At 37.6% G+C, this 14,522-nt stretch overlaps 1 protein-coding gene across 1 annotated transcript in view; it reads right to left on the reverse strand.

Annotated features, from left to right (window-relative positions):
- Positions 1 to 14,522, reverse strand: part of BTBD9 (BTB domain containing 9) — a 125,385-nt gene that overhangs the window by 19,596 nt on the left and 91,267 nt on the right. The window contains exon 10 of the mRNA XM_026844895.1: positions 9,910 to 10,017. Within this exon, the coding sequence (XP_026700696.1) occupies positions 9,910 to 10,017 (108 nt within the window). The remainder of the gene's footprint in view (positions 1 to 9,909; positions 10,018 to 14,522) is intronic.

Raw genomic sequence — 14,522 nt, forward strand, 5'->3', positions numbered from 1 at the left:
TCTTGGGAGGGGACACAGACAGGATAGTTGACACAAACTGACCAAAGATATATTCCATACCATATGACATCTGCTCAGCAATAAACGCTAAGAGAAAGGAGGAAGAGGGGGGGCATTTGTTATTACAACATTTGTCTTCTGGAGACTTAGGTCCCAAGAAGTGGCTGGAACCCTGACTGTTGATGGAAAATAGAGAAGAAATCTTTTGTTTTCCTTTGGTTCTATGTGTAGCTTTAGCATTATTAAACAGCCTTTATCTTGACCCACAAGGTTTTTTCCCCATCTTTTTTCTCCCCACTCTGTCCTGCTGAGGAGGGGACTGAAAAGTCTAGCTAGATATTAATCTAGTTTCAGCAATCAAAGACAACAAGAAATGTTTCTGTAAGTATGTGAGCAGCAAAAGAAAGACCAGGGAGAGCCTCCATCCCCTGCTAGATATAGGAAGAAACATGGTAACGAGTGATGAGGAAAAGGCTGAGGTGCTTAATGCCTTCTTAATGCCTCAGTCCTTAATAACAAGACTAGTTGTACTGAGGGAATCCAGCCTCCTCAGTCAGAAGACAGAGACTGGGAGAACAACCCCCTTGAAATCCAGGAGGAGATAGTCAGTGACATGCTGCATCACACAGACACACACAAACCTATGGGACCAGATAGGATACACTCAAGGGTGCTGAAGGAGCTGGCTGGGTGCTCGCCAAGCTGCTTTCCATCATTTCCCAGCAGTTCTGGCTGACTGGAGAGGTTCTGATGGACTGGAAATTGGCCAATGTGACACCCATCTATAAGAAGGGTTGAAAGGATGATCTGGGAAATTACACACCTGTCAGCTTGACTTCAGTGCCCGGGAAACTGATGGAGCAGCTCATCCTGAGTACCATCACACAACACATAAGGGACAACCAGATGATCAGGCCCAGTCAGCATGGGTTTATGAAAGGCAGGTCCTGCTTGACAAACCTGATCTCCTTCTACAACAGGGCAACCTGCTTATTGGATGAGGGAAAGGCTGTGGATGTTGTCTACCTTGACTTTAGTAAGGCCTTTGACACCATTTCCCACAACATTCTCCTGGTGAAACTGTCTGCTCGTGACTTGGATGGGCACACGCTTTGCTGTGGTAAAAAAATGGCTGGATGGCTGGGCCCAAAGAGTTGTGGTGAATAGAGTTAAATCCAGTTGGCGGCCAGTCATGAGTGGTGTCCCCCAGGGCTCGGTGTTGAGGCCACTCCTGTTTAACATCTTTATTGATGATATTGACGAGGGGATAGAGTGCACCCTCAGTCAGTTTGCAGATGACACCAAGTTGGGTGGGAGTGTTGATGTGCTCGAGGGTGGGGAGGCTCTGCAGAGACCTGGACAGGCTGGAGCCATGGGCTGAGGCCAACTGGAGGAGTTTCAATAAGGCCAAATGCCGGGGGCTGCCCTTGGGCCTCAACAACCCCCAGCAGCGCTACAGGCTTGGGGAGGAGTGGCTGGAGAGCTGCCAGTCAGAGAGGGACCTGGGGGGGTTGATTGACAGCCGGCTGAACAGGAGCCAGCAGTGTGCCCAGGTAGCCAAGAAGGCCAATGGCATCCTGGCTTGTGTCAGCAATAGCGTGGCCAGCAGGGACAGGGAAGAGATCTTACCCCTGTACTCGGCACTAGTGAGGCTGCACCTCGATTCCTGTGTCCAGTTTTGGGCCCCTCACTACAAAAAGGACATTGAATTACTCAACCATATCCAGAGAAGGGCAACGAAGCTGGTGCAGGGTCTGGAGCACAGGTCGTACGGGGAGCGGCTGAGGGAACTGGGGGTGTTTAGTCTGGAGAAGAGGAGGCTGAGGGGAGACCTCATCGCCCTCTACAGCTCCCTGAAAGGAGGTTGCAGAGAGCTGGGGATGAGCCCCCTTAACCCAAGTAGTAAGCGATAAGACAAGAGGGAATGGCCTCAAGTTGCACCAGGAAAGGTTTAGACTGGATATTAGGAAGCATTTCTTTACAGAACGGGTTGTTAGGTGTTGGAAAGGGCTGCCCAGGGAGGTGGTGGAGTCCCCATCCCTGGAGGTGTTTAAGAGTCGGGTCGACATAGCTCTGAGGGATATGGTGTAGTTGGGAACTGTCAGTGCTAGGCCAACAATTGGACTGGATGATCTTCAAGGTCTTTTCCAACCTAGATTATTCTGTGACAGAGCAGCTTGGTGGGCACCAGGCATCCATCTAGGATCAAACCACCGCAGAATATTGTGACTCAGTGAAGGCACTCCACTGTACTGCCATAGGATCGCTCTGCAATATAAAAGCAGTCATCTGCATTGTTGAGTCCTTACCTAGAAGCTTCAAATTTGTTCCTGTAGTGATTGGAAAAAAACCTTTGCTTAACATGATAGAAGAAACGAGTCATATTCTCCTCCTAGTAAGAAAATTAGGATTTCTATTATATCGAGCAAAGTTGGCAATAGTTGGCAATGGAGACCTCTTAAGATGACAGGTTTTTCTAGAATTGCTCAATGTTGTAGGTCAAACTGGGACCCAAATGTTTATGGGAGAAATATTTATGTATTCTGAGCCTGTATGAGCAATCAGAGAAGAACAAGAGAATTTACAAATATCTAAGATACACTGAGGTAAAGTTGAACAACAGAATGAAGTTTAAAAAAAGGAATAAACCTACTAAGAGCAAGTTTTCTAACACTATCAGAATTTCTCCATGGTAAATGGTTGAACAGGTTGTATATTTAAGTGAGACTAAGCACTGAAAACAATGTTGTTTGTTGTAAGACAGTTTTTTACAGACAATTTTTACAGGCCTCAAAAGAGAAATTCAAGTCTTAGATGACATGTGAGAAAAATCCAATACCTAAAAGAAATAGGTAGTGATACTATGGGTATTATTTGGCATTGTTTATTTTCTCTGAGGTAGAAGCGATCCAAATTGATGTCAGAGTTACTGTGATGTTTTCTTCACTCTCTTCACAGTAATGTGCATGAAGAGGAGCTGAGAACATGCCAATCACAAGGCAAAGAGGAGCAAAGCAAAACCTCAGTGCATCTGGCACACACAGAGCTGCAATAAGTGTATGGCAAAAACATTCAAGGGAGACTGAGACACTGCAGTTACCAATGCCCTGCTACTCTGTTCAAGGCTCATTCAAAAGATCATGTATCTTTGTGGCTGAAAAACAACCACAAGGAACTGAAAGTAGAAGTGGAAAAACAAAATGGCAAATTAACAATTTGAAAACCTTCTTGTGATCATGAACCACTGTTAAGAAATGTAACTTAAAAGAAGCCAGACCTTTCTTCAATCAAACTAGACTCAGCTAAAATAGAAGCTGGCAAATGAAATGTTAGACACAGAGTTTCCACACTTCTGGGAGGCTCCTAGCACTCTGAAATGTAATATAATTCTGGTTTCTCTCTGAAATCTTAAATCTTCATGCTTAATAAAGCAGGTCTGTGAAGCTGGAGCCTCTTCATTTGACTTATTAGAATCTTTCAAAATGTGAGCATATAAACATATGGAAAAATATGTACTTCAGTGCCCCTATCGTTCAGAGCTTTAATAAGCTCAGTAATTACACAAAATAACCCTTTATATCTGTCTTTCTCCAGTAGGCACTACTGGAGAATGAACAGATTAATGAGAAGCCTCAGTTTATTTTTGTGACATGAGGTTTGACTAATTTGTTTCATGTAAAATAGGATGAATCATGGTTGAAATATACTTTGTTTGACAGAAGTACAAGAACAGTTTTGCTGTGAAATGAATTTCATGTAAAACAGGATGAAGTGTGGTCAAAATACTCTGACATTGGAGATTCGAGAGCAGTTTCTTTTATCCTGTTCCATCCCGCCATTTGGGAGCTCAGGCTAAGAGAGAATTAAGGAATATACAAAATGATGAAAACTGTTATTTTCTCATTCTAGGTATGACAGGATAGTAGATGCATGCAATACTGACAAACCAGCAGAAAAAGCGTTGTGAGCATACAGTTAGTTGGAAAGGCAAGAGAGCTGACATATTCAAGATGTTTTATTATGAGAAAAAACAGTCCTGTGAAAGTGGTTAAGGAGAAGAATGACAGATGAAAATGGATGTAAGGGAATCCTAGAGATGGAATCATATAGTGAAGTGGAGGAACTAGAGGAGGACAGGAGGAAAAAGCTGCTATGTTTGTGGCTAAGTAACTACAAATATGAGTATGTAATGTGACACCTGCAGTTACAAGGAAAGGTATTCACGCATTTCAAATATTATTTCTATAGCAAAAGAAATAATCACATCATGATAGAGATGATAAGCCTGGTTTCACAAACGTATATCCAGAAAAGAAAAATCCAAAGTAGAGTTTGTCACCAACATTATGTAAAGCCAAAGTATTTTCTCACTTGAAATCCTTAGACAATATGGAAAACACTCTTCTGTACATCTGAAAAGTGGTTTAGAACTGTTAAGTGAATGATCTAGATCTCTCTAGGTGTTCTTTACCTGTGATTTATTATAAAACAAAATACAGAAGTGCCTGAAAACTGGAAATGCACATAGTACATCACAGGATAAAAATAAGAAATGCTGGACAAAAGCAGTAAACCTCAAGATAGAAAATTATTCTTGAAAAAATCAATCAGAAGACAGTTAATAAATTTTGTTAATGAGTCTTGCATCCACATCCCAAAGAGCTTTTCATGTGAAAGTACTAATTATATTAATACAAAAATATAGAAAAAAATTTGAGGGGAACTGAGAATTTAGGATTTGAAATAGCTATTATATAATAAAAGGATAATAAGCAATGGAAATGTGAAATTAAGTTTGAAAGTTTTAAAACATTTATCGTAACAGTAGTATACTCTGAATAACAAACAGTGGGTCTAGCAGGGAAAAGCAAAAGTAGTAAAGATATAATGCAATATGTTATAAAACTTTGGAAAATGAAGTTTTCCTCCATAAGAAAATAGTAAAACTGTCCCAAACCAGCCATATAGACAGTTGGTACCAACTGCCTTAGAACTTCCCATCAGGAAACAATATTCATTGTCTTCCAAACTCTATCAGAGTATTAGACCCTGTTTTCCTACTGGGGAATTGAACATGGTATTTCTGTTGCCAATAGGTTAGATCCATTTTGCAATAACTACACAAGAGAACTTTAAGGAATGACACTGAGTTGATAACCATCTTGATAACCTGTTTTGTATTTGTCTTTACCAGGCTTATTTTATCAAAAGTGTCATTAACTCTGAGGTCTGACTCCTACTGGCCTTTTGTATTTTCTGTTTTTCATTTGACTTTCAGACTCTTTGTCAGCAAATTCTTCTAAAAAGTGCAGGTCTATTGTTCAATGCCAACACGCTCAAGCCCACTTATCATAAACGTTTGAAAACACAGAACGGAACGCAACTGTTTTTCATTACTGTCATACTGTGTAGAGAAAAACAGCTTATTGTGGGAAAGAAAAAAAAAAGCCCCCACAGAACATCTAAAAATTGACAATTACACAACCAGTATGCATTAATTGGCTCTCACTTAGGGAAGGTACACAAATTTCCCCTGTAAAGATAACAGACATCCAGTTTCTGTCTTCAGCCTTTAAAAACTGCAAGAGGAGGAGGTCAGGAGTAGCCTGTCATTTCCTGGCTTTGAGCACTGAATTATTCATTTGCACAAAATACTACATTAAAAATACCATTAAAACAACCCAAGGCAGAATACTGATAGTTTAAAGTGGAAGTTTATGCTTCAAAAGACTGCCAGAACCAATATATGCTATCTAAACAAAATTTAATTTTCTTTCTCATAGCTTTGTTTGCCACTTATTGATTATCAAAGGTGTCTGTTGAGGTCTGTGTTTGCTACCTTTATGGTTCATCCTGCCCCTTGTGGCAGAGATTCTGCAAAATTATTTGGAGACCTCACAGCACACTTGCAAGATAGCACACCAACGACTTTCACAAATGACTGTAACTCCACTGAAAGAGCAGGTAGAAAGCAAGCCAGGCAGCAAACAACAAACAAGACAACTCCTATACACGTCTTTGAAGACAGGAAAGTGAATGGAAAATATTACTAGCAAAGTAAATTTTCTCATTGTTAAGTATTCTGTCTATTCAAATGTCAGCCCCTGTGAAATTCTTCAATGTTTTAACTCCATCACTTTCATTTGCTACTGCTGCTTATCCTACACAGAAAAGCAAGTAAGTTATTTTACTGGAGTCTACTGAAGTATATTAAACACAGAACTAATGCCAGAAAAGATAAACCTGGTATTTTAAGACTTTATCAATCACTTAGACTGCACTCACATCTCCAGAATTTGTAAGAGAAACAGACATAATTTGGAGTATACTTTCTGGAAAGAATTAGTATTTTAGCCCAACACAAATAAATGTAAAACGGTTCTTATTTGACTGTTGCTCTGAGAGGTACATGTAGTCAAACAGGCAATCACAGTCCCATGCAAGGACATACCTACTTAAAATTTATTTTAAACAAAGACACATAAGCCTAAGTGATGACAATGTTTATACCAATGTAGGATTAGTCATTTTTGGGCTGGGATGTCCAAGTATTCATCAAAAATATTAGGATTTGGCCAAGACAAAAACCAGTTGCAAAATTTGACCACAGTAGGGAAAGATTTATTTAATTACTCCCAGGTGAGAGGGGTGTAGCAGCATTCATAAACATACAAGAACAAAGAGATAAGGGTACTGTTACTTCCACCCAACTGAGCTGTAGTCTGGTTAAGGCAAATTGCTCAATGCAGGAATCTAACTGTCTGGCTAGACCTGATGATGAGTCAAACCCAGACACAGTGCACAAGTTTGATTCTTGCTTTTCCTGGGGGAGTGCCGGAATCACTTGACTAAAAAGCAGGTTTCTCTCTGTTAGAGCTGTGCTGTTTGCATAAAATACCAATGTAATCATGATAAGAGAAAGGACAGAGACGGGGAAAAAAAGATAAATCTCTTGCATCCAGCAGGAGTAGCTTTACCACTGGACTATGACAGTAAACCAGACAAACTGTACCCCCTCCACCTTACTACAGCATCTCTTAATTTTGGTTAAAATCCAACTCTTCATCTTCTCTGTTGTTGATAAAAATACATAAAGTGAAAATAACTTTTTTCATGGCAAAAAAATCCACATTTTCAATTTGCTTAGAGATTTATTTTTTTAACTTACAGAAACTAAACCAAAAAGTCAGTTCTTCACATATTCCTACCAATGACTGGTTCAATTTTCTTTTCTTCATTAAGATGTCTCCATCCCCATACTGAACCTTTGCCCAACAATTTTAAGTGAAGGCCTTCATCCAGTGTGTGAGTCACTGAATGATGATGTCTCTTCCATTCTACATTCAGCTGTTTTTGAGCACTAAGAATATGGCTTTTCAGGTCATAGTACCATGTTTCAGTACTTTTTAGTAAAATAAAAGTGGTCCAGTCTGACTGTATGCAATTATGATCCTCTGTACTTTACAGATCAGTATATAGTAATTATGTAGTAATTTATATATTTATTTTACATATTTAATATAAATATATATTGTAGAAATAGAAATATTATTGTATATATTTATTTTTCTATATAATACATATACTTATTTATATAGTATTTAGAGTTATCATCCTGCCATTACAAAGTAGTGTTTATTAATTCATTTCAGCATTTCTGCAAATCCTAATTGAAGAGAAAATAAAACATATTTAAAGGGTTTTCTTTTCCATGGTGGTGTGACTGTAATAAGAAAAAAAGGCCAATTTATTGATCATAAAGGGCAAGAGATTCAAAATGAACATGAAAAAGTGCTGTCAAATGCAAAGAAACCTCCTGAAAATTGGGGGGGGCCACAAACCCTTCAACTTGTCTCAGTCACAGATGATACAGTATTTAAATGTAACTGCAGAAGAGAGAAAACTTTCAAAGAGGAGTAAGATTTTTTTTTTAAATTGATGCTTTTTTTTTTTTTTTTTTTTTTTACAATTTTCTAGTCCTTGCTAAATTGAATTATTCTGGAGTCCACTGAGCTTTTGTAATTGTAAGCCTCAGGACCAGGTCTTTGTATTTATTTAGAGCAGAGAGTTACAGACAGTGCAAGGACACTGTAAATCTGCAGAATTCAAGATTAAAGACTGGCATTTTGCCAGTTGGAAATGTGCCTGTCAGAGCAAGAAGTTAAGCAAAATGCAATTCTCTAATCTATGTGAAAATAGTTCCTGTAGCCACAGCTTTGAGATCTTCCAGAGCACCTGTGTTTTTGAATCAAGATCTTTAAGTATACCATGAGAAGGTAGCTATCTTTATTTTGGGCATGCACCTATATTTGTCCAAGGTTAAGTCTTTAGAAAACAAAAGTGTGGTTTGAACATACTGAGCAGATACTTGATCTGTGAAGGCAATCAGCAATTCCATCTGCGCTGTGCATACTTGAACAAGTGCTCCTTTTGACTGTTATAGGCTATTAGTATCAAAATGTACAAGGAAAAAGTGTAAAAAGATTCTGATTCTATCTCTCCCTCTCTTCTGTGGTTTCAGCCTTTTAGTGCTTGCACTGCTGGAGGCAGACAAAAAGATGAATTTTATCTATTACACTGAGATGCTTTCCAGAATGATTAAATCTCCTTTCCTCTTTCTCTAGACCCGCAGAACCTAGGTTTTCTGCTCATCAATACACTGCCCGTTACCGACAGTGAAAGGACATGTCAAGTTCTCCATCAACACGTCTAGACTGCATTGTAACATGTTTGAATTGCACTATTTGTTAAGAGATGAAATATAAACTTTAGAAAAATGTGTATCAGGAGTGTTGCTAGAAAGGACTGAATAACTCTCTCGCTTGATGTGACAAACTGAGATACGTCTCTGAATTTGTACGATCAATTTTGTTTTGGTTGGCAGAAATACAGGATGGGTGGTGGCTGTCCCCATATGAGCTGATGACTTCAATTTTGTCCCAGGAAAGAAAGCATATCTTACGGAAAACTGACTCAGGGAAAAGGAGGTTAATAAGATTTTTATAAGGCTGAGCTTCCTTGGGGATCAGCCAGGAGATCATATCGTATCACTGAATGCTGAGCATACCTGGCTTCTGGATATGGAACGTATACATTCACAGACGGTCTTTTCAGTACCCATGACAAGTATCTGAAACACTCTTTACTTAGAATTAGAATTATCAAATAGTTTAAGAGAGCTATCGACACCGAATTATTCTTCCATACTGGAAGATTTTATCAGCAGACCCAGTAATTGCAGAAAAGCCAATGGAGTATACATGTGGAGAATATTCATGCCCAATTTCTCCTGATTTAAGTATACAAATGAAAATGAAACAGTTTTTGTCTCTTTTTTATCTATTTTTAAGAAGCATGTTCTTTCTATGGAAGGTCCCTGTTCAAAGTCAGAGCAGTCAGTGCATATGTCAGGTACTCTGCTTTTGAACAGGGACAAGGTCAAGCTTAGGTAACCATTTGATCTGTTATGGTTTGGTCCCCACCTTCACTCTCCCCACCCCCTTCGAATATTGTGCAATACATTTATGTGCTTGGATAAAGAACAGCATTTGATTAAGAAAATCCTTTACCAAGCATGCTCTCTTTCCTCTCCTACCATGATTCTCAAGGCAGGGTACAGCAGGCAGACTGTTTCTGAGGATGAAAAATCAAACTGATTTTTTGAAGATCCAGTATTGATGTGGATCTTCAAAATTAGTTTCTGGCTTGAAAGTCTAGCCACACTAGAAGCTATTACCTCCAAAATTTGTATTTACAGGTGTCTAGAGTTAATAATCTACAGGTTATGTAACAATCTTTCTTTTCACAGTCAGAAAGTCATTTATGTATGAGTACTGAACAGAAGGATTAAAAAACCCATCAGTTCCTAGTTCTGACTTTCTACAAATAAGTGGAAAAAATTAAACTTACTTGCAGGAAATTTTTGTGCGATCAGCCACCATAGTCCATTGCTGCTGATTCGTTGAAACCTCAATGTAGTAGCTGTAGCTCCGATCATCACAGTCCCAAAGTAGCAACCTACATATGACGAAGTTGAGTGAGAAGTAAGATAAACATTAAGCCAAGCTGCTTAAGTTTTCCAGTTATTTCCTCCTCTTAATCCTTTATAAATTTAGCTGTTTCTTTTGGAATGTGCCTCTAACTCTCAACAAGGTCTTTACTGTTTCTGTCCTCTCAAACTTGAGTGTCCTAGTCTTATTATCCTAAGACCAGGAAGAGACTTACAGGCTTATAATAAACGTCTTACTAACACTAACTAATCTATTACATTTATGCAATTACTTTTAATTTATTTGAAAGTCAATAAATGAACTGATTTATTTGGCATGTGGCATTGCCCGCTTTAAACCTGAATCAAAGATCTGTTTGGAAAGGTCAGTTTAAGATGGGAAAGAAAAAGATTACACTGTCTTCGTAACTGTTTTTTTGTTTGTTGTTGGGTTTTTTTGTGTGTTTTTTTTTTTTTGGGGGGGGGGGTTGGTAAGTATATCAGAAATAGTTTTTAAAAAGCAAGTAGGAAAATGGGAATTCCCAGTCCTAGCTCATCATAATATGAACAAAAAGGCAATGAACTGTTGACCAAATTGCTAAAAACACCGAAGAAATAAGGAAGAAAACCGATATCTCAAGGACTCATTCCATACTCATTCTAACAAACATTCAGCTCTTCAGGAAGGGCACTAAAATGACACACTGAACAACCTTCAATTTCCATACTTGTCTCACAGAGAAGATCTAAAGCATCAGGGATGTGATTTAACTTATATATATAATTCTCAAAAAACACTTATAGCAAATGTTTTATCTTTATATGGGGATTATCTCCCTGTGGTATGAGATTCCTTTTTTTCCAGTGAAGCATCCACAAATGACAAGAGGGTATGCACACAACTTAAATGGGCAATGGACTGCCCAGAACAGAAGCAGAAACTTCTGCAACAACTTCTTTAGAATCAGTTAAATGTTGTCCATATTTTGATTAATAGATGTGGGTTTGCCTACATTTTATGTAAAATCCTTGACTGGTGTCATTCCACTGATAAGCAGAATACAGTTTAGAAAAACTAACTGCTGTTCTTACTGTTTTCATATAAACTCAATGGTAGGTGTGATATCAAAAGCAAAGTTTCAGAAGTCTTTTCTATTGGAGTTAGAGGTGACTGGAGGCAAAATTAACATGCTTTATTAACCACTCTCTGAAATAACACTCTCTCATCAACCCACCCAAAACTTTTGAATTGCAACATTCTAAGTGAAAAATCCACATTATGTCTGTCATGGAAAATTATGTTTTGCTGATTTTGCTGCTTACTCTCTGAACCCTTAATCAATACATCAATGGAAAATGCATACTCTGCTGCAATATACAGGCTGTTACCAACTGCTGCTGTCTCTTGATCCTCAGGTTTTTGTCCAAGTTAGCTAACACTTACTAGGATGACTGCTTAAATCTGACTATTTGTTACAGAAGAAAATGAACCCACTGTATTCAAATAACCAAAGCACAGCTACCTATCCAAAATAAATATAACTGCAACGATGACCTGAGAAAAACTAGAGCCACAGAGAGAAGTGCAAAAGCCAGGTAATAAAGCTAACCTGGGTTCTTTCTCCAGCTGTGAGGAAAAACTTCCACAGATCTGCATTTTTCAAAGTGCAATACATAAGGACCCATTGATTACCAATGAAAACAGCCGAGATGTACATTTAAAAAAAAAAAAAAGGAAGTTGTGCCACACTACGGACTTGACCAGGCACAGAGTTTCAAGCTGTCTCTTTTTAATCAACTTCAGAGAAGTGCCCAAGTTTCATATTATAAATTCTTCCAGTTGAGAAAGCCTTTCTTGCTTTTAGCTGCTACCTCTTCTGAGAAGAATATAACTGCAAAAACTATTGCTTACTTTAAACATTTAAGAAACCAGCACTGCTAGAGGGGGAAAAAATGACCTAGCCAGTTGCTTAATGCAGAATCCTTCCTCTTAGAGAGAGATGCTGTCCCAATCAGAAGCTGGACTATCTCCAGAATTTGGTTATTAAGTAAGGTCTTTGGTTATTAAAGACACATGTGTCTTTGCCCTAAACCTAAGTGCTACTACCTTCTTTTCAAAACAATCTAGTTTAAAAAAAAAAAAAGCTAAAGTTTTGGAATCCCTGTATTCAAAGCAGAATTGTGTCTACTGGACAAGCAGATTTAAAATATAGATGCTCTTAACTGAACCCAGCTCATTAATACTATCTAAAAGTGAGCTATCAAAAATAGCTTTAAGCAGCTAAAATAAAACACTTTTAACAGAAGCCTTTTAGTACATATTAATACTATTTGCAAATTAAAAAATTAGAGCAGACAGTAAAAAATAAAAATAGTTGCCTGTGGCATAAAGACTTAAACTCTGCACTCTCAACAAATCCACTCAACTCCAACCCCTCTCTCTGCTTCATCAGATCCTTCCCATTCTGCTTTTCTATAGCTTGAAGGTCTCTCCAAATACTAAAGACACTAAACAAAGTTCTGTTAAAAAGTAAAAAAATTTATAGATTAAAATCCTGGATTTGGTAACTATTAATAATCTACAGATGCTGAATTGATTTAACATCTGTATTTAAACCAAGTCTTCTAAATGATAAAGAGGAAAAAGCAAAAACATATGTAAATTTGTTTCCTTTTAAAAAGGCTAATAAAATGTAGCTAATTATGCTTTTCAATAGGATCCTTTTCATCATCGGGGCTCAGTGTTGTTTCATTGATCCATGTTTTCAAAGCTACGATCAAGAGTTTGAATATTAGAAGCACACTGGTGGCTGTAATTTCAACTAACAATACTACAGTTAAAATAAAACTGGCTTGGCTTTAGAGTGAAAGGCTAACAGGTCATATGTGTTCAAGAACATGTACAATTGCTCTCCCCCAAAGCAACCTAGCCCAAGTTAAATAGGTTTAAAAAGCATATGGCTCAGAATTATTACAAACCAAACAATGAATAAATTAAAGTTGGCAGAGTCGTTCCCAAAGTGACTCAGCATGAATGCTAAATGTAGATTTTTGTTTCTTTGGGACTCGTGAAAGAAAATAAAAAGTTCTTTCTTCACCTCCCTGCAGCAGCTTTTTTAGGAGAGACTGGGGAACAAGACTGACGTCAGAACCTATTTGGAATTTATTCTGCATGCAATGTCTTTCTGGATAAAGGGTGAAAAACTTTGAGGTGATTACATGAATATTCACCAGTGCACACTGAGCACAAGGGCCTTTGAAACACATTTCAGGCAAACTACCAAGCTAAACTTTTGTTTTGCTAAGATGGATATTAACTGACAGGAAGAAGAATATTCCACTTGAAAAGTCAGAACTACACTAACTGGAAATGCATCTGTTTATAGCAAAATTACACATGTTCCTAGGACTTTCCATATTAGAATAAAAAGCTAAATTAGCTCTTGTTAGTAAATCTTGCCCTCAGGATTCAGCAGGAAAAAGAGAACGAAGCTTTATCTAGCTCCCTCCCTGCAACATCATGAGATTTAAACATATTTCTAATATGCCACTTCTTTGGGTATCTAAAGTCTAAGTCAGTTAATCATTTAATACGGTAGTATTATTTATAACACATGTTCACAATGCCTCATTTTATAAAAGAGAAGCATTTAAAATGTAAATCAGATTTCATATTACAGGTGTGAGAAAGCGATTATATTGGCTACCTGTTACATCAAAAGACATCACAGTACTTTAACAGTATTTCCTTAAATGTCATGTTTTGCCCTATGATTGATCATTCTGCATTTATACAAGCATTTTGGGCTGTCTCTGCTTGCTTTTTATGCTTAGATTTCTGTAAAAAAGACTGTCACTGTTTAGTTCAGACTGCTGTATAACTACATATACTTAAGATGTTAGCAGAATACCAAACAATATCAGTCATGCATCTAATAGGATGATACCTGCTTCCTGAATACTATGTAGTAGTTACCCCATACAGTATAAATATTTGATAATACCATCTTTGTAAACTACTTGCATTCTTATAGAAGCCCAAAAGATAGAAATTAAAACGTGACGTAGTGACACTTGTTGAAAAACGGGGAAAAAAAAGAAAACCCAAAACCATACGGAAAGAGGTTTTTTTATATAATTGTCTTTGCATTTTTGCCTCTGGTTGTCTATAATCCTCTCTAATTTTCTGCGGATATTTATGTTTCAGTAGTTATCTTGCAAGAAACCAATCTTTCTTCAGGTTCCTACAAAGGAGACAAAATTCCTGAATATTTGCTGTGTGCTTATGTGATTTATTCTGAGTTACAATTTCAATGTTAAGTCAGGCAAGCACAGAAAATGAGCAGCAAAGAAAGAAAAAGTTTGTAAGCTGAAATATTATGGAAAATTAGAAAGCATAAGAGATGTGTATGGTATAAGCAAAGAGAAAATACATTAAAGCTAATTGATATCCTTTGGTAAGTTAAGAATTACTCTGAATATGAAAAGCAAAACAGTCGGCTATCATGGATTCAGATTAGTAACAGTCTTCAAA

This window comes from Athene cunicularia (genome assembly GCF_003259725.1).
Source record: "Athene cunicularia isolate RWA chromosome 3 unlocalized genomic scaffold, athCun1 chr3_part1, whole genome shotgun sequence".
Lineage (NCBI taxonomy): Eukaryota > Metazoa > Chordata > Aves > Strigiformes > Strigidae > Athene > Athene cunicularia.